The sequence below is a fragment of the Hydra viridissima genome, unplaced genomic scaffold, assembly GCF_058129835.1.
Source record: "Hydra viridissima isolate aposymbiotic clone 2 unplaced genomic scaffold, HvirCarnegie_v1 scaffold_2, whole genome shotgun sequence".
In the NCBI taxonomy this organism is placed as follows: Eukaryota; Metazoa; Cnidaria; class Hydrozoa; order Anthoathecata; family Hydridae; genus Hydra; species Hydra viridissima.
This window is the reverse complement of record NW_028324301.1, coordinates 5,360,183-5,379,260: the sequence shown is the minus strand read 5'-3', so window position 1 is coordinate 5,379,260 and position 19,078 is coordinate 5,360,183. Positions and strand designations below refer to the sequence as shown.

Here is a 19,078-nt window from a genome sequence, read left to right as displayed (position 1 = left end):
ATGCGCTCAGCAATAGATCGAAATTAGGCTTCAAGAACGGTGATTTAGTAATGGACATTTATCATGCGCATGCGTTATATTTTGCTCAAATGTTGGTAAACAACAATGTTCGCAAGTAAACAAAGAACAACTTATAAAATTGCCTAAACTTCAAATTAGATTTATTTGTAGATATTTCTAAAAAGTCCATAAGAAATGATATCAAAACAATACTTTAGGTATGGTATGTGTCATTAAAGCTGTCATTTAAATAATTGTACAAAGAGAATAGAAGTGGGACTAAAGTGAAACTTAGCTGTTTTTTAGGCGGAGTTTAACCTGTGCTTACATTATAGTCTATATTCTGAAGTTTTAAATTTTTTAGTGACTATCTTGATTTTTTTTGAAAATGTAAAAGTTTGTGAATCATTTAAAGCAAAAATCGAAAACCGGTTACTTTTTTTTGTGATAGTATAATGCTTTTAAAGATTGGTAAGTTTTCTTTTTATTTGAAAGGTTAAAAATACTGACAAAAACATTATGCAGGCTTTAATGCTGCCATTTATTTTCTTTAAATCATTTTGAAGTATTTTATTGGATTATTTTTAGTATCTACAATTTTTCTTTTTTGAGTATCTACAATTTTTCTTTTTTCTTGGCTGAGCTTTTTTTTGGTATTTTTTTACAGTTGGGTTGTTTTTTATGAAATGCTCATTCATTATGCTTTTTAATCTACGTAGTCCTTTCATATGGCAGTAGGTACTCTTCATGCGGTTGATTTCAGCATGAATACTTTCTCCACCTTGCTCTCCATAAGTACCTAGTCCTACTCCCCATTTTCTAATGAAAGGTAATGCATGGTATTCCAGCATATGAAGCTTGGGTGTGATTGAAGCGTTTGGCCAGTTTTCACGGAAGTACTTCATGAAATCTTTGATTCGATTTTCTGTAACCAATAATATATATATATATATATATATATATATATATATATATATATATATATATATATATATATATATACATATATATATATATATATATATATATATATATATATATATATATATATATATATATATATATATATATATATATATATATAACACAATGATTTCAAAAAACAAAGATAAAGATCAAATAACAAAAACGATTTTCTCTATTAATTGTGTTTTGCCAAATTATAACATATGACATACCAAGGTCCTGTTTGTTATCTTCATTGAACTGATTGCAGGAGTTAATAAGCTTGTGACATATTCCAAATTTAGAGAAGAGTACCTCAAAGTTTTTACAAATTTCAACAGTTTCTCTGTGTATATCAGTGTCATTAAACCCAAGTTCAACTACAAGGTTTGGTATGGAGTTGCAAAGTTCAAGGATACTTTTCTCCTAATTTAATATATAAAATAATTGTGAAATATGTATTATATGTAGTAACTGTTGTTAATTATGTATCTAGTTATGTCTAATAATGTTAGTATTAGCCATCTATTCCACTTACACACATACACACACACACACACACACATATATATACATATATTTATATTGTATTGTAAATTTAAATTTATGTAAACTTTGTTTTTAGTAAAGAGTAGATTTTATAAATTTAGGAAATATATATTAGATATTATTTTACCTTTAACATTTTGTGAACATGATTACCAACAAAACTTTTCCCGTGATATGCTTGTCTTTGTACTCCTAATGAGTTAAGTACGTTATCAAGTTTGTTTACAAGTGGCCCAAATGATTTCTTTATATGATTTGCTTCAAGGAGTATTTTCAGTTCTGAGATCTATGATTAAATATGTTTTTAAGATAAATTCAAAAAAATCTAATCAATAAAATGAAACTTAAATATTCCAATGTATAAAATTCTCAGCTGAGTCATTCCGGGTTTAATTACCAATCTAAATTAAATATTTTTAGTAGATAATAAAATTTAAAGTAGTTACCTGTTCTTTCTTTTTCTTACCAAAGTGCATCAGGTGAGGTTCAAATACTAATTTAATTTTTTCTTCGTTTTCAGGGTTAAAAAGTATTTGCATTTCAAGTGCTTCTGTTATAACACGAGTTTTATCTTCAAGTTCTTGAATACTTATTTGAAGTTGATTTATTTGGTGCTGGTGCTCTATATATGCATTAAATTCCTCACAGTCAAGCTTTTCGGTTGGTTACTGCCATTCGACCTGCAGTTTTTATGTCAATTGTGTGACAAGAGTCTTCTAACATGTTGAAAAACTTTAAGTATATACCAAGTGAGATATGTAAAGCAGGAACTCCTATCTAATAGTACAAGAGAGTTTATATTATCATTTACAATTGCATACACCACCATTTATATTTAGCCCACCAATAACTGTATAAGTCGTAAACAATATTGTATTACATTGTTTACGATTATTCATGTGAATTTGCGAATAATGCCTAATAAATAAAATCAAAATAATGTGAATAACGAATAAAAGCAAAGCACCTGATCAAGTGGCACATTGAACAACCGTTGGTCAATAACATTGTCGCATAACTTGGCAAACTTGGGATCTGCACCATGGTTGTTAAATTTTGCTAGAGATAAGTCCAGTGTCTTAAGTGATCGCATTTCAATGTTATCATTAATTGGATTTGACATTCCTTGACTTGTGATGTTGCAAAACAGGCATGAGTGTCTACCTAAAGTAATTGAACAAGTTTGTGTTAAGAAAACAAAATAAATCATGCTGCATTTATCTAGCCCAGATGAGTTTTTTTAAAGAAATCTGTATTAAGTATGTACTCACCAGTTGCACCAGTTATTCCATAAATTGCACACAAGAATTCATAATCACCGAATACAAATACGCGAATCTGTTTTTCTCTAAAATTGAACAGAATTAAATTATTATACATTTCTTTAAAAAGAAACTGTAATCTATCATAATCCTGACAATTGTGGTAAGAAATGAATAGTTGATGATTTTGTTTATGTCAAATATTGGTTGGATGTTTTTGAATAATTGAATTATCTTTTGTAATATGTTCTTACTTCCAAATCATTTTTTGCAACAAATCAATTTCTGATGTAAATCTTGCCAATGAAATTTTCAAATTTGTGCTATAATCCTTTGCCTCAAATATATTAAATATTGTTGTATTAGTTTTGGCATTAGGCTTTTCCACATTCGCTACTTGATAAAACATTTTGCATGAATCACCTCCATAGTCACCTCCTATTTTTATATGGATTTCATTGTCTTTAATCTTGTTGTATAATAAGAGGTTGTTGCTAAAATTAAAACAAGAAAAATTAGTTTTTATTTTTATAGTATTGCATTTAATTTATTGTAGTATGTTAAAGTATTTTTTAAAAAAGATTTGTTTGTACCTATCTAGTCTATCTAGTACATTTATTATATGTCCTTGTAGATTTTTGATATATGCACATGGCAATTCCTTGATTTCATAAGAACCTTTTGAATCTTTTTTTTCAACCATAAATGGAGCGTTTTTAACAATAAGATCATCACATGACCATTTCTTAGCCACATTTCTTTGTTTTGCATTAGAAGCACATATTACATTGTTGTTTTTCAACCACCTAAAATAATGTGTTTTTTTTTATTATCAATAACTATTAAAAGTATTGAATTTGTCTTTTCAAGATTTCTATATAATAATTGCAATCTTGTGTACCTAGATAATATTTTCATGTTGACATAAGTACTGTTCATGTTTGCTTTTAAACTGATCATTTCTTCAGCAGATATTCTGGCTTTGGAAATATTTGATTTGCTCAGAATATATTCTTTTTCATTTTCATTAAAAGATTTCAAAAGAGTAGCAGTTTGCTTGATTGTAGAACTGATGCTTTCTCCACATGTTTTGCTCATATTATGTTTTAGCTGTAATTGTCTTCTGCGAATTGTGCGTAAACATACATCTGAACTTTCTTTGTAGGCTATTGGTGTTGATGTAAAGCATAAGGGCTAAAATTTTGTGTAATTTAGTTAAAATGTTCAAAAAATCATACTATAGTTTCCTATTATAAAATTAAAAGCATTTTTGTTTTGTTATAGTAATTTTACAGTCTCTGTTTTTGTAAAGATAGTCTTACCCTTGGTCCATCTGTCGGAAATTCAATTACATTGGATGTTGTTTGAGACATTTTTTGTTTTATTACATGCAGAGCAGCATCTTCAATAATTCTTGGTATAATACTTGTTGAATCCAATGCAAATATATCTGAAAAGTTTATTTGTGAAGTTGATGACGATGATATTGATAATGTTGTTGAATTTGATATCGGAGTTGTCTGACAAGTTTTTTGATGACTCTTTCGTTCTGACAGTTGTGTGACTTTAAACAACCTACCACAACCTTGCTTGCATACTTCTTGCAAATTTTCTATCATTTCAATTACATTGGTTGATGAAATTAACCCATCACTTGGAATATTTAGGGCATTTTGTTTTTGATATTAGTTTGCCAATGATAAGTGGTAATAGACATGTTGAGCAGAATGAATGAAGACAGTTTTTTATAATAATCGGTTTATGCATAATGTCATTGCAAATAGTACACACACAAAGATGCACATGAGGGTTTAAGATGCAGTTAATATCTTGCAGTTTAAGATTAAATTTTGCTTGAGGTAAAAGCTTAGATTGTATGTTATTTATTTTATGTCTAGTCCAAATATTTTCACTATAACTAATACTTAAAGGTCTTCCACTTATCTTTTTCTTTTTTTTTCTTCCTTTATTGGCTTTAAAGCAAACACATTCAGTTGCATGGCAATTTTCAGGCCAAGATCTTAATTTTAGTTCAGTGTTTGAACCTTTTTCAATATTTCTTAATATTGAAAAGCATCTATAACACATTTTTTGAGGATGCATATTTGGGTGGTCCTTATCGATTCGGATAAAAAAACAAAACTCTATTCTAAAAATATGTTTTGTTAAAAGAACACTATCATTATCTAGACTTTCTCCACATATTCTGCATAATTTTTTTAGTTTGGTTTCATGAGACTCAGTCATTTTTACGTGTTTTTTTATTGCTAAAATAGAAGATTTGATGTACAAAATTTTTAAACTTAAAAAAGTAACCGGACTCTGATTTCTTTTTTATTATAAAGTTAAAACCATCTTTTTTTTAAATATATATAGCTTTAAAGCATAAAAATTCTAATAAACGCTTAATTATTATGTTTTAGTAGTAAAGATGACCATAAAATAATTCCCGACTTTACTGCGTATTTTATCACATAAAAATTAATAAATTTGAGTATTTCAAATAAAATATGTTTTCCTTGGCCACACATTTTATCAGTTTATAAATTTATATTTGGTATATACATCTTCAAAGCAATGGTATGACCTTTTTTATTAGGTTACGGTAAAAGACCATTGCAAAAAAAAAATCAAAATTTCGATGTTGTTGTTGTTTTTAAAGTAGCGCATGCGCATCATAAATGTCCGCAAATCTTTAAAATTAAACCACCGTGCAAGAAAGTCAAGATTATTTTCCTATTCTAAAATATTATTTTAGAACAGTGGCGGCTACAGAAATTTTCTGCAGGTGCTAAGGGGGGCTGTGCGCTTTACTGTAGATACCATCAAGGATATTTTCCTAGAGTAAATACTAAAATTGTTGAAGATAAAAATCTAAAAATTTCCTGGGAGTGCTAGGGAGGTAATTTTCCAGGGGGGAGCTATAGTACTCCCTAGCGTCCCCCTGGCGCCGCCACTGTTTTATAATAGGAAAATCTTAAAAGAGTGCTCTATTCTTTTCCCTCACTTTTCATGCTTGTAAAAGAAAAAACAACAACAACAAAAAACAAAACAAATAAGGACAACTGCTTGGTTTTACTTTTAAAAATTGCATAACATCGATGTTTTAGTGTAAAAAGACTCAGCTACTTTTCTTAAGGCTATCATCTTTTTTAAGAAAATATCACATAAAGGAATAAATCTTTACAGTTATACGCTCTTTTTTGTACAGTATATGTGAATATTGCTATTGTTTCCAAAAGTTATTAATAGTTTTAAGCCATTTTTCAGCTTTAAGGAAGTGTTAAAATGCGCACCTTCAATGACGTTCATGGGGTAAATTATTTGCCAAACTGTAAAGGTGTTCTAAAATAACGATATGCAAATGCTAAGGAACAGACATTCCATGCTAAAAAAACTTTAATTATTGAAAAATAAATTTTGACTTTAAATAAAGATAAAGCGAATTTATCGATTATTCTATTTCACAAGGGGCATTCTAGCTCATATCTTCTTTTTATGAGCTGCATATGTTCACCTTCCAGTTCCATCACAGGAATATATAAATAAAATAATCATCTAAGCAATTTTAAAATAAGCAATTAATCAAAAAGAACTGAAAAAGACTCGACTTTATAAAAATTGCCTAGATACCAAATAGGTAACTTGCTGAACTCTAATTAACTTTAAATTAGACTAGTTATGCAATAACTGAGAACCAAATAATTCCCTCTCTCCCACACACACACACACACACACACACACACACACCTTTTTTTTTACACTCACGTAAAAAAGGTGTTGAGATGAAATAAGAAAAGGTGTTTACATATAAAGGTGCTAATGGATCAAATATTAACTTGCTAAAATTATTGACACACAAAAAAAACTGTTACTGGTGAATGGTATTATGTTTTTTAAGATTGTGCAATGTTTGTTTATGTTTGTTATGTTTATGTTAACTTAAGACTCAAAAAGGTGTTGCTGCATATGAATACATGTTGGGATATACATGTCCTGGGCCTTAGCACCTCCTTTCTTTGTGCACGCCTATACTAACAAATAATTTATATAAAGAGCTTTATTCTAATGATCTAAATTAATAAATTAATTTTGCGAAAGTATCATATTGTTTTTCGTATATAAGAGTGGATCTAATTTTGCGGTAAATATTCAACACATTTGGAAATTTGCTGTCCTCTATACAAAAGTAATTTAGTTGTTAATTTATCTTCAAGAAATTGTTAAGCAAATTAAAATCAAAATTCCTGATACTTAAACAAAATTTGCATTTTTGATAAAGATTCGCTTTAGTTTCCTAAACTACTTTGTTGTACCGAATTTACATTATAAAAATAATATTAAAAAGATAATCAATTAATGAATTATATTATTGAGTAGACCATTTTTTTTCTGATAATCTGCCTGCATTAATTAAGGCAGAGTAGCTACTAAACCTGAAAAACCTGGATAAGTCGAGGAATTACACATACCTGACAAGGTGTGTAAATTTTTAGATTTTATCATTTCCTGAACTTACTTCCCAACTGGTTGCAGGACGAAAATAATTTTCAATTATTGAACCTCTAATTTTCTTTATATAAATCCAAAATACATTACATCCCAGTGGAAGATATTACTCTTCAAAATATGATTTTTATTTGTGTTTAGCTTCAAACTTGTTCTGTTTAAAAATAAATTATCAAACTTGAATTTTTATGACAATAATATTTTACTTTCCTCTACCAAAATTAATTTTAGTTTAATGAAATTCTTTAATTCACCTAAAATTTATGTAATTTTATTATATGTCCGCCCGCCATTTTAAATTTATTGTTAAAAGCAGCACTCCTATCACATCACAGAAATATTCTTTAACTTTATTAGGCGCTTTTACATACATGTATAACTTCTCTTTATTTACAATATAATTAATATGTGCACAATTAAAGATGCTTCAAAAAAAAACTTGTTTATTCTTAACATGAAATTCTCCTCATTGCAAATAACAAACGAATATCGAGAGAAAAATATTCCATTAAAAGCAGCTGAAGCAAAACAAAAAAGAGATTTTAAAAAACTGTTTTAACACATATCCATACTTATTACATAGAAAAGTATCAGTGCGCTTTAAAATGAATTTAATCGTTTTTTAAAAACAATGCAGCGCCACATTGAATCCACTTCTGTTGGTGTCCTCCACACGGAACGCTCAATTCGGCGACAATCTTTTCTCGCGTCATGGTGTAGTAAATTGGCAGCGATATGCATTCATCTGGAGTGTAAGGCTCCGGTTGATCCTTTAAATAAAAAATAGAAGAAACAAAAGTTATATTTATAAACTTTTTGTGATTTCTAAGAATACAATAATAGCTTTAATGAAAATCAATAATGATAATAAATTACTATTATAGTTAAAATCTAGAAAGTAGTAAAGAATAGCTATGAAAGGGAACTTAAAATGAAAAAAATACCTTAGGAATCCAAGCAACAGAGCACGGTGGTACAGAGGAAATACTACCAGAGGTTCGTCCATTTTCCGAAAGAGTAGTACCGTCAAACGTGCAACCCTCAAGTTGTAAGTTTCCAATCTTAAAAGAAAATTTGTAGTAAAAAATGCGCCAAAATAAATTGACAAAAATACTCTTAAATGTTAAATTATTTTCCACTGCAATTAGTCTCGCACAAATGTCTATGACTAACAATATTAAAACTCACTTTTACAGCAAGCTTTACCGCAGATAATCCAGTAGTCTTCCACGAAGAAACCAACTTCATTTGGTCCATAGGTACTTTAGTTGCTCTACAAAGAAGTAAACCTTTTTAAACCTCTAGCCGTATTAAAAATGAAAAAGAAAACACCTCTCCTAATTATGCACATTCTAAACTAGTTAAATTATTACCTAGCTGTCTGTTGTCTTAACGCATTTAAAAAAGTGTCCGGGTGAAAAAGTTCAGAGAGATCGAGTGCATCTGTCAGTAATGATCTGGATTTACTTTTTTCTAGCCAAGTAGTTAGAGCGTTTGCTTTTTGCATGACAGCTTTTAGCCACAGAATTGGTTCCTCAGGACCAGCTTCCCATTCTTTGCTCCATGCAGATGGAGTTTCGTGATGCATTAAAGAAGCAGCCATCAACTGAACATTGGGAGTCAATAACTGTGTACCTAAGATGTGATTAAAGTTCTAGTAGAATAATCTGTGGATTAAGAAAACAATTTTTAATCAACTTTAATTACTTTAAATCCAAACCAACATCAAATGAACAATAAAAAGAAGTAATAAAAACTCAAAAAAAAAACACCTTACCTTTGATAACTTTGGCAAGAGAGGCGAGAGTTGAATGGACATATTGTACAAGCATGACAGCGTTGTAGTATTCCAGTTTAATAAAAGTTTCTACTGCAGGTGTATCTGGATCATCAGAGGGAACGTTAATTTTCATTTGCAAAAGACTCGAGCCCTAAAAGAAAAAGTAGAAGAATAACGTTAAACTATTGAGAAAGAAGAGTTTGAGAAAGTGATTTTGTTGCTTTTGCAATCATCATTAAATACAAATTCAAAATACTTTAAAAATGAATTTATGATTACAGAAAGAAAGTCACCTGATTTAATTTTTTCCACAAATTTAGTACTGGAGCTAACTCCGTGGCCCATTTATCTTTATCGAATTTATGTATTGAAATATCAGCCCGCATAAGGACTTTTAACTGAACTATAACCTACACAAAAAAATTTTTTTAAAATTTATATCAAAACTAGATCTTTCTAAACTATAATCTAGTTTTTTTTGTGTGTGCCTTTATAATCAGTTCACAACTATTTTACATCTTGATATACTTGTATATCTCCATATATTATTAATTTTTTAAAAATTTCACACTGCTTTGATATGCCATACTCTCATTATCATTATTTTTAATAATTATTTAACAAACTATTCTTCCATATGGCATTAGTACAATCACCTGTGAGCTGATGACTTTTTGTGTAGATTGCTCTATATTCAATGGCAAACCAAAATGTGATGGGGAATCTTCATCTGGTAAGTTTGTAACAATGTCGGTGAACTCCTTTGAAAAAGGAAAATATTGAATGAAGAAATAGTGAAAATAATCAATCTATTTCAAATATAATAATAGCAAATGTAATAATAAAAACAACAGTTTTTATACTTTCTTTAAATTTCATATTTATCTCAAAAAAAGCTTACTCTATAGTTGGATGTTGCTGGTAAAGCAACACCAATAGGAAACAACGATTTACTTGAAGAATTCTAGAGAAATATAAGTTAATATTAAATACAAACATTTTACCGTAACATTATTAGAGAAATATAAGCTAATATTAAAAACAAAGAACATCATTAAGTGTAGGAAAGAAACATTACAGTTATGGTGCGAAATTTATTATTATTACTGTTAAAGAATGCAAACATTTTACCGTAAGATTATCAGAGAAATACATATGGAGATAGGAGGAGAGCACACGAACATCAAAGTTATTATCCACTCGACCACCATATATGGCGTTTTCAAATAAACCATGCAAAAACTCCCATGGCACTGATTTGTTGCCTAAAAACATTTGGAAATGAACAACAATAACAATATAGAAATGAGAGTAAGAATATTTTTCTATGAAAATCTAATGCATTTTTACCAGCTTTTTTGAAAACTCTATCTACTATATCTGCACCAGCTCGAAGGTCAGCCATTGAAAACTCATACAATTTGGTCCATCCCTGATATGGTACAAGAAATATTAGAAAAAAATAGTTTCACATTTCACCATTAAATAAATTTTAATAACATTAAAATTTAAATAAACTAGATGATCTTTATACCTGGGGTATGTAATTTCTTCTTTCTTCAACTAATGCATGGAACCATGCAAGAGCAAACAGGGTCTGAGCACGCCTGTTGCTATTCGACTGTTGGAAAAAGTTAGGATTCCAACTCTCAAATGTCCGTTGCATATTCTTTTTAATACCAGGTGGTGCTTCAAATGTTACTTTTAAACTTGATTGTAGAAGTATTGTAGGGAACTTGGCATGGGGTTCTGCAGTCATCCATAGACGAAATCCATCACTTGGCTCAATGCTGTTTATCAACTAAAATTATATGAAAAAATATAGTACAAATAGTTATAACAGCTATAATAGTTGTAATAGTAATAGTAACAACAAAAACAACAAAAGTAGCAACAACAATAACAATAGTGATAACAACAATAAAAAAAATTTTAATAACCAAAGCAATATAAAATATTTTCTCAAAATTATGTAATTCTTTATTTATTAACATAATTAATGTAACACATTTTCAAGTTTAGGAAGCCAGGAAGTAACTAGATGCAAATTTTTTAAACATAACCAATCCCCAGATCTGGCACAGTCTTGTAAAAGTTTAATTGCAATTTCTGCTTGCCCTTGACCCATGGCCACCTATGATTGAAAAAAATAATAACATAATGTAGCACTTCATTGAAATAGTAAAGTGAATTTCTAAAAATGTTGTAGATCAAATACCTAAAATGTTTGTATTTTACGGTTTCAAATACCAATTAATTTTTTTTTAATGTAATTTAGATTTTCATGAATTGCACAATTTTCTATACCTAAAGTTTGCTTTTGACACTATAAATGCTGTCATTTGAAAAAGAAAAAAAAAGAAATTTTATGAGATTCTTAAGAACCATCAACTATATACATTCAAGTATATATGGATGCAAATATGCATGTAACAATTTTAAAATTTTGATAAACTAACAAAATTAAAGCATTAGTTTAAGCAGTAGGTTTACTAATATAATATACAATCTTAAAAGAAGTCATAGCTTTTATTTAATTCAGCTAATTATGCTGCAGATTGCCATTAAAAAAAATCTTTCTTAAGAAAATGAAATATAAGGAGAGTTAGAGAATAAATCAAAACTCAATAATAGTTATTTAGAAAACAAGTACATAGTTTTGCAATGATTTTTTCTGTTAATAAAGAAAAGTCAGAATAAATGACAAAAGGAAATAAATACCCTAGAATTTCAGTTAATTATTAGTCCAAATTGAAGTAATACAACAGAATATTTTTTATACAAAACTTGTTAAGATTGTAAAAACAAGTCTAAATAAAAGCTAGTTTAAGAACCAAAAGAAAGCAATCTTTCACCATGCCTTTTGGGTTGAATTTTAGTCCAAAATACTAGCAAATGTATACTAGTATTCTGAAATTCTAAACATACTTAAACAATTTTTTGTAAGTCCTCTATTAATGAACAAGTTTATTGATAGAAGACTTACTAAAAAATTATTTTGACCATTCATTGATATAAATTTAATCTAGAAGACTTGAATGGTAAACACTCTGATACTACTTAGAAGTGTGATACCATTTTAAAAGAGAGCCACACTTTCAAAATGGTATTACACTTCCAAATAGTATTAGAGTGTTTTTAGTCCACAAAATTTTAAAAATAATTTCTAACAAGATATTTCTAGTAAGACGTCGTAAACTACTCGCACATAATTGTATACTGGATGATGTACATAACAATCCAAATTGAAACATGTCCATATTCAAATTTCTCTCATTACTATTTTCCAATGATAAAAATACTTTTTCAAGGTAAAAAAAAAAATTCAATTTTTATGATTTAAAAATCAAAGGGTTTACCGTATTTTTAAATACCTTATTTTCATCCTAAAATTTAAATGGATTGTAATTACCCTAATCAACAATAACCTTTTTAGAGATAACAACATTACATCTTTCATTTAACATTCAAACTGTTGAAATATTATAAGCCAGTATTTTATATGGATTTATAGTTGTGAGAAAACCTTACTCAAGAAAGAAGTAAATGAAAAAAAAGTATAGTACATTTTTTCATCAGTTGCTGTTTTGAATAATTTTAGTGGAACCAGCAAGAGGAAACTTTTAACTTTATTATTGCAGGAAAACAAATTATTGGCTTATTGAGGAAAAAAAAAACTCTGCTTACAAAATAAAAGTATAAAAATTATTACCTGATGATATCTATCTTTGCCCACAGTTTGAAAAGCTAGTTCTTCTAACTCCTAAAATTATAATAAAGATACTTATATTTCCATATAAAAGTTTTAAAGAAAATTCTAAGAGTAAACAGAGCCAAATTATTGGCTGTATTAGACTGCAGGATAAAAGACAAACTTTGGTTTAAAAATAAAATCTTACTTGGGAAGGATCAGATCCTGGAGAAATAATAATAAGGATTGGTTCTTTAGGATAGGTTTCTTTCACCAAATGCTTCAAATTTAATGAAGAAGCAGGCAGTGCCTTAAAACCTAATTGTTGTAAATAATATTGCTATATATACGTGTATGCATCTACACATACATACATACATACATACATACATACATACATACATACATACATACATACATACATACATACATACATACATACATACATACATACATACATACATACATACATACATACATACATACATACATAAATATTTATGACAACTATAAACTTGCAAAATCTACTTTAAGAAAGAAACTTTAAAAAGTATTTTTACCTAATGACCGTGCAGCAAAGACACTTATAGCACTTTGCAATCGATCTGGTCGGAAAGCTTGGACAACAAGTAACTGTAATGAAAAGAAAAGTACTGATTATTAAACAGACTTATGTTTAAAGCCATTAAGATACAGCAGGTTAAGATAGCTAAGTTACTATTGTAACATGTTATATATACTTGGCTTTAATTCCAACTTTCAATGTCACTCAACACATTCATTTAAACATCAGCTCTTTTTTTTATGGCCTCTGCTTTATTTTACCAAACCTTGTTTACTGTTATGCACTCATTAACAAAAGTATTGTGAACTTTCATTTGGTATTATTAGGCCTACATTTTGTTATTAATAGACATAAAAAATATTTTATATTGAAAAATGGTATCTAGGGAATTGGAGAATAATTATAAGCTATGAGTTCATTTGACTGAAACTGCTTTATCTTTTCAAGTAAATAATTACTGATAATAAATGCACACAAAACATATTCAATATAAGATGAATGTGATGTGAAAAGGACAATTTATATAAAAATAAACACAGGGAGATAGTCTTTAAGTTACTATGGTGGTTACAATTAGATACTTGAAAAAATTGTTTTAGCAAGAAACACTCTCTCCATTCAGCTCAAGTGATTTGTAAATAAATTTCATGCAATCATTCCTGAGTGACATAGAAAAACTTATCTTTGGATACAAAGAAAAAATGTTACTTTGAAATGTAAACACAAAAACTTATGCTTGCATATTTTTGTGTTTACAATGTAACATCTAAATATATATTATTAACCAAAAAATAATGATAGTAAGGTTTATCTTGATTTATATATATATATATATATATATATATATATATATATATATATATATATATATATATATATATATATATATATATATAATTAAACTATGTTTTTACTTCTTTATATATATAGAGAGAGAAGTAAAAACATAGTTTGATTGTTGTTTTTTTAAGGAGCAGCATATTTGAAAGCAAGTAAAAACCAACCTGTTGAAAAGCTGAGACTTTCTTCGCCAGCAAAGTTGGGAACTCTAACTCACATTGTGAACTCTTACCAAAACCAGCCCAAGTTTGTTGATTAGTAAGGTCAAGGGTAGAAAAAAGTGTACTGAATGTTGCCTGTAAAACATTAAAAAAAGATAACGCAAGAATATCAACAAAAATTCAATCAAATGTTCAAAATCAAAGCAAGTTCTAATTTATTTCACAATACAAGATAGATTTTATTGAACTTGATTAATATTTCTACAATAAAAGACTGATAGCAACATTTCTTTCTTAAAACTACTTTTTTATATCCTAACATGGGCTCCTATATCCCCATGAGGCTATTCTGGCTATGACCTTTGGTGGTTTCCTATACAAATAAAATTAAGTGCAGTATGATGCTTTACAAAATTTAGAGTAAAATAAAGCACATCAAATATTGAAATGATACAAAAACAGTATTCAAATTTATGAATGGAAATTCCATTAATTGACATGTTGTCCCCCATTTTAGGAAAGGGACGTTAGTATTTTATCAAGATTGATGATATAAGCGCAAAGTATATAATTTAGTTTACCTTCATGTGGTAACCCCTGTTAGTATTACGAGGCTAAAGACATTGTTAATAAACTGAAAGATGTTGAATAAAGTGTATATAACAAAGTCACCTTCAGCAATGAAATGGCTGAGAAGCGCTCTTCATCTACCCATGATGGGATTTCACTTCTTAGATTAGTTAATAATTCCTGCATATTTCAAAAATAAAGAAATAAAATATTATCCTTTTTTTTTCTCCAGATAGTAAGTGGGAAAAAAAAATATAATGATGTTAAACAAACCTTTTGACTTAAAACTGTATTCACTATAATTCCACAAAAATATTCCCATTCCTTTAAAACAAATTAAATTATTTCAGAACTAATGTTAGAAAAGCTTAAAATAATCGAGAAGAACCAAAAGATTTTTAAAAAAATGTAATAAATCTTAAAACTGACTTGTTTTTCAAAAAGATTAGGATAAACTCCATGTACCAAATGTAAAGCAAACAAGAGTCTATCAGCCTAAATACAAATAAAGAATTATAAGTTAAAATAAAATATAAAGTTATCTGAACCTAAAAATGAAGTACAACTTAAATCTTAAAAAATTAAATTTACCTTCAACCTTTGAAATGAAAAAGTTAAAAAAAAGTTAACAAAAAGAAAAACCTACTTTAAAAAGAGACCTGCAAACATACTCATAAACTAGTGTTTGAGCAGAGTCTTTTAGTATACTAATTCTATTGTCACCAGCTGCTTTTTCCTATGGTGGTAAAGAGAAAATATTGCTATGTGAATTATTAAATACCTTGAGCTGGATATGATAGTCAAAGCAACAAAAAACAATAATTTCCCAAAAAACTATTAGTGGAAACCAATGTTACTGGTTTTATTTTACATTTTACAACATTTTACAAAACTGTTTTATAACCAAAATAACAAATAAAAATTTCTTAACTTATTTTTAGAAAATAAAAGTTAAAAAATGATGCAAATGAACAACTAACTTTTATAGACTCTAATGCTCTTTTAAAAAGTTTTAAAAAGCAAGCAAGACTAAATCTGTACATGTTGTTGATTTTAGAAAGATCAGATATAGCAAAGTACATGGCACTCCCATGCTCAGCTAGTGGCAAGTAAACATCTCTCTCCTAATTAAATAAGACACAGAAAAAGTGATTTTTAGAAAACTATAGAAAGCCAAGTTTTCCAGTAAAAATTACATATATCCCAATAAAATCAAACAAATATAGGATCCCCAAAACTTGGAGACTATTAAAATAAAAACTGAAAAAGTTTTTACCTTATCAAGTGAAGCTTGAATTTGATGGGCATCTTTTAATGACTCACTTATTGTAGTACTACTCAATTTTGTTTTGTTGAGTGAACTTAAAAGTTCTTTGTTTTCAAGGATATTACCTTCTGCATTTGCTAAAGACTATTTGAATTTGAATTTAGACTTTTAACAAGTTATAACAATTATAGAAGATTATCATATACTTATTTATAAATTTATCTTAATTATTTTTGTTTTCTACCTCTAATAACAAGTCTTCAAGCTCAGCTAACTGAATTTTTAGTTGTTCTTCTTTATGCAACAACTCAGTTTTTTTCACTTCCAATTCAGGTTTCTCCATTTGTAAAGCCAACGCCAACAACTTTTTGTATAAAAGAAAAAAGAAACACATTTTACACTTTATTCTGCATATAACATTGATCATAGCATACTATATGAAAAAATGGTATAACTCAGACATGCCCATTTAACAATTTGTTAACCTTTCTATCTTTCCTGATGTAAACTTAACATTAGAACTGTTAAAAAGTTCTTTTTAAACAAAAAGAACTTGCTAAGATAACAAAGAATGCTACTAACATAGTTAAAGTAAAAAAATACCTGTCCTGTGAGACCTGCACTAGTAGTTGTAAAATTAACTTCATTAACTACAGATGCAACATCAGGAGTTAACTCAGGATGAGGATTGCGAGTTGTCAGAAAAACCCTGTAAAAGAATAATTAAATTAATTGATAACTAGTAATTTTATCAACATAAAACATAGTCAAAAAATGTATTCCATGTGTCACCTGAAAGCTTCATTATAATCTACAGCCTTTTCTCCAACTTGCACAACATAACGAGGACCTGAGGGAAAAAAAAACTTTATGGTCAAATAGTTCTGTAATTCATCTAATAATTGAAAAAAATAGCACTTGCTTATAAAAAATACAGTAGATTTATAATAAGCATGCCAAAAAATATACAAGCAAAAAGCATGCACAAAACATGTTTTCAAAACATAAACACTAGACACACTTTCATGTGTACAGTAATGTATAGGCTGAAACGATGTACAAAGAGAATACTTATTTTATGTATTACCATTTTTCTCTACAACAAAAAGTTAACCTTGACTAACAAAATCTTTTCTAAGAATTGGATAGAGAATAGGTTCTACACCATCTACTTCTTGTATTATTAGTGTTTTTCCAAACCGCACAGCAAGTTCCAAAGAAGTGACAAAGTTTCCATCCTAAAGTGAGTTATTTTTTTAACAATATAAACAACACTAATAAACATAATAAAAAAGCTTTAGTCCAAAAAGAGTAATACAATTTTTAAAATTATGAAGGATATATATTTTAAAGGACCTGTTGGTTTATAACTTCTAATCTTTGATCTTTAAGATGATGTTTAAGCCATTGGGTTGCTTGTTGAGAAGGATCAACCAAGAATGGACAAGCAGTATCCTTATAATAGCAGCAATAATAACAAAAATAAAGTCTAATAATAACTGTAACAGAAAAGAACTGCATAAATAATTTAAAAATTATTTGCTATTTTACATTTAATTTTTTTAGCATTTTTACTTAACAACTAAGTATGTTAAGAAAGCTGCTGCTTTCTTAATATGCTTTTGTGAAGTTCTCTTTTATTTTGAAAATTTTATTCATTTTACTTGAAAGATTTAATGAGAAGAAAAAAACAGATGGATTGTTTTTACAAAACTTTGAAACAAAAAAAAAGTTATTAAACTTTAAAAAAATTTAAAACAAAATACCTTCAGTATAATAAGTGCATTCTCTATGGACAATAAATCAGATGGTAACCCTTCCCCTTTCCACACAAGCTGCTCACTTTCTGAACTTAAAAACTTTTTCAAATCAAAGTTTTGTAAACCAATCATCTGACACCATTTCCCTAAGTATTTTCTTCGAATATCTTCTGGTTGATGACCAAGGTAAGTGATAAAAGCTGCAGCAAGTTGTGCATAAGCAGGAAGTTTTTCAGCTTCAGATGTTAGCTCAGCAACCTGTAATAAAGTTCAACTTTTACTGCACTTATCAACAAGGACTGATTACACATTTTACTGCTTTTGTACCTATTACCAAATGGTGGTTGTTAGAATTGTAAAGAAAAGACATTGGCAATTTTATAGCTTTCTTGTGTTATTTTTCTTATAAAATAATGTTTTCTTTAAATAAAATCCTGATGTGATGGGAAAAAGCTGATATCATATTTCTTCATGCCTGCATTATTAACCATTTGTTTGAGTGATTTAAAGTTATTTTATAAAATTGCTTCTAAACTCTGTTATTACCTGCAATGTCCACCGTTGAAATTCTCCACGAAGTTTGTCAACTAATGTCTCAGCAGCAGCAATAGTTTCTTCAGCTTTATCCAGCTCAACTTTCAATTTGGCAGCTTCTTGGGTACGTTTTTCAAACCTATATTGCAAAATAGCTTTCTTTATCATTTAAAATTAAAGATTATTTATATCTATTTTATGAGACAGATGTGACCTTATTTTATAAAAGAAAAATTTACTTTAAGATCTCCTTAAACTATTTCAAAAACATAAATTTCCTTATGCTATTTACTTTGTTTTCATATCAGCAACCTTCTTATCAACTGAACTTAATGCCTCTCCAAGTTTATCCAATCTGCCTTGAGATTTATCTATGCCTCTAACAAGTAAAAGAAAACAAAATGTTAAAGGAAAAAAAAAATGAAAAAAATACAACACTTAATACACATTTAAAACTCAATTTAAATCTGATAAAATTTTGCATCAACTTAATACTTTTGCAATTCTGATTGCTCTTTCTCAAGTGGTCCAATTTTTTCAAGCACTTTAGAATACTTAACATTAGCTGTTACCCAGGCTGCTAATGGAGCTGCAGCAACACTAGCTCTTTTTGCTACCTAAAAACATGTTAAGAAAAATTGAGAA

General features: G+C 28.3%; 1 protein-coding gene, 1 long non-coding RNA gene and 1 pseudogene across 3 annotated transcripts in view; 1 reads left to right on the top strand and 2 right to left on the bottom strand.

Annotated features, from left to right (window-relative positions):
* Positions 1-79: 79 nt before the first annotated feature.
* LOC149891656 (uncharacterized) lies at positions 80-5,080 on the top strand. The gene is made up of 2 exons (XR_016450087.1): positions 80-218; positions 2,015-5,080. It is a non-coding gene; the product is annotated as an uncharacterized LOC149891656 (long non-coding RNA).
* Positions 551-5,003, bottom strand: LOC149891657 (uncharacterized; annotated as a pseudogene). Its single transcript, XR_016450086.1, has 10 exons — positions 4,079-5,003; positions 3,658-3,950; positions 3,350-3,562; positions 3,011-3,250; positions 2,766-2,842; positions 2,462-2,658; positions 1,941-2,271; positions 1,622-1,780; positions 1,179-1,371; positions 551-925 (listed from the first exon to the last, which is right to left on the bottom strand). The product of XR_016450086.1 is annotated as an uncharacterized LOC149891657 (transcript).
* A 2,514-nt stretch (positions 5,081-7,594) lies between the features above and the next one.
* LOC145183167 (cytoplasmic dynein 2 heavy chain 1-like) overlaps positions 7,595-19,078 on the bottom strand; it is a 34,053-nt gene continuing 22,569 nt past the window's right edge. Inside the window, exons 44-74 of the mRNA XM_090080494.1 lie at positions 18,929-19,050; positions 18,726-18,812; positions 18,446-18,572; positions 17,906-18,157; positions 17,496-17,594; positions 17,254-17,377; positions 16,932-16,989; positions 16,743-16,848; positions 16,384-16,503; positions 16,149-16,283; positions 15,853-15,996; positions 15,519-15,608; positions 15,302-15,367; positions 15,146-15,196; positions 14,975-15,052; positions 14,306-14,437; positions 13,297-13,369; positions 12,945-13,054; positions 12,758-12,808; positions 11,054-11,179; positions 10,580-10,846; positions 10,396-10,477; positions 10,177-10,310; positions 9,947-10,009; positions 9,702-9,806; positions 9,339-9,455; positions 9,043-9,196; positions 8,639-8,900; positions 8,454-8,538; positions 8,210-8,326; positions 7,595-8,035 (exon numbers count right to left, since the gene is read on the bottom strand). Coding sequence (XP_089936620.1) covers positions 7,877-8,035; positions 8,210-8,326; positions 8,454-8,538; positions 8,639-8,900; positions 9,043-9,196; positions 9,339-9,455; positions 9,702-9,806; positions 9,947-10,009; positions 10,177-10,310; positions 10,396-10,477; positions 10,580-10,846; positions 11,054-11,179; positions 12,758-12,808; positions 12,945-13,054; positions 13,297-13,369; positions 14,306-14,437; positions 14,975-15,052; positions 15,146-15,196; positions 15,302-15,367; positions 15,519-15,608; positions 15,853-15,996; positions 16,149-16,283; positions 16,384-16,503; positions 16,743-16,848; positions 16,932-16,989; positions 17,254-17,377; positions 17,496-17,594; positions 17,906-18,157; positions 18,446-18,572; positions 18,726-18,812; positions 18,929-19,050 — 3,696 coding nt within the window. The 3' untranslated portion in view covers positions 7,595-7,876. The remainder of the gene's footprint in view (positions 8,036-8,209; positions 8,327-8,453; positions 8,539-8,638; positions 8,901-9,042; positions 9,197-9,338; positions 9,456-9,701; positions 9,807-9,946; positions 10,010-10,176; positions 10,311-10,395; positions 10,478-10,579; positions 10,847-11,053; positions 11,180-12,757; positions 12,809-12,944; positions 13,055-13,296; positions 13,370-14,305; positions 14,438-14,974; positions 15,053-15,145; positions 15,197-15,301; positions 15,368-15,518; positions 15,609-15,852; positions 15,997-16,148; positions 16,284-16,383; positions 16,504-16,742; positions 16,849-16,931; positions 16,990-17,253; positions 17,378-17,495; positions 17,595-17,905; positions 18,158-18,445; positions 18,573-18,725; positions 18,813-18,928; positions 19,051-19,078) is intronic.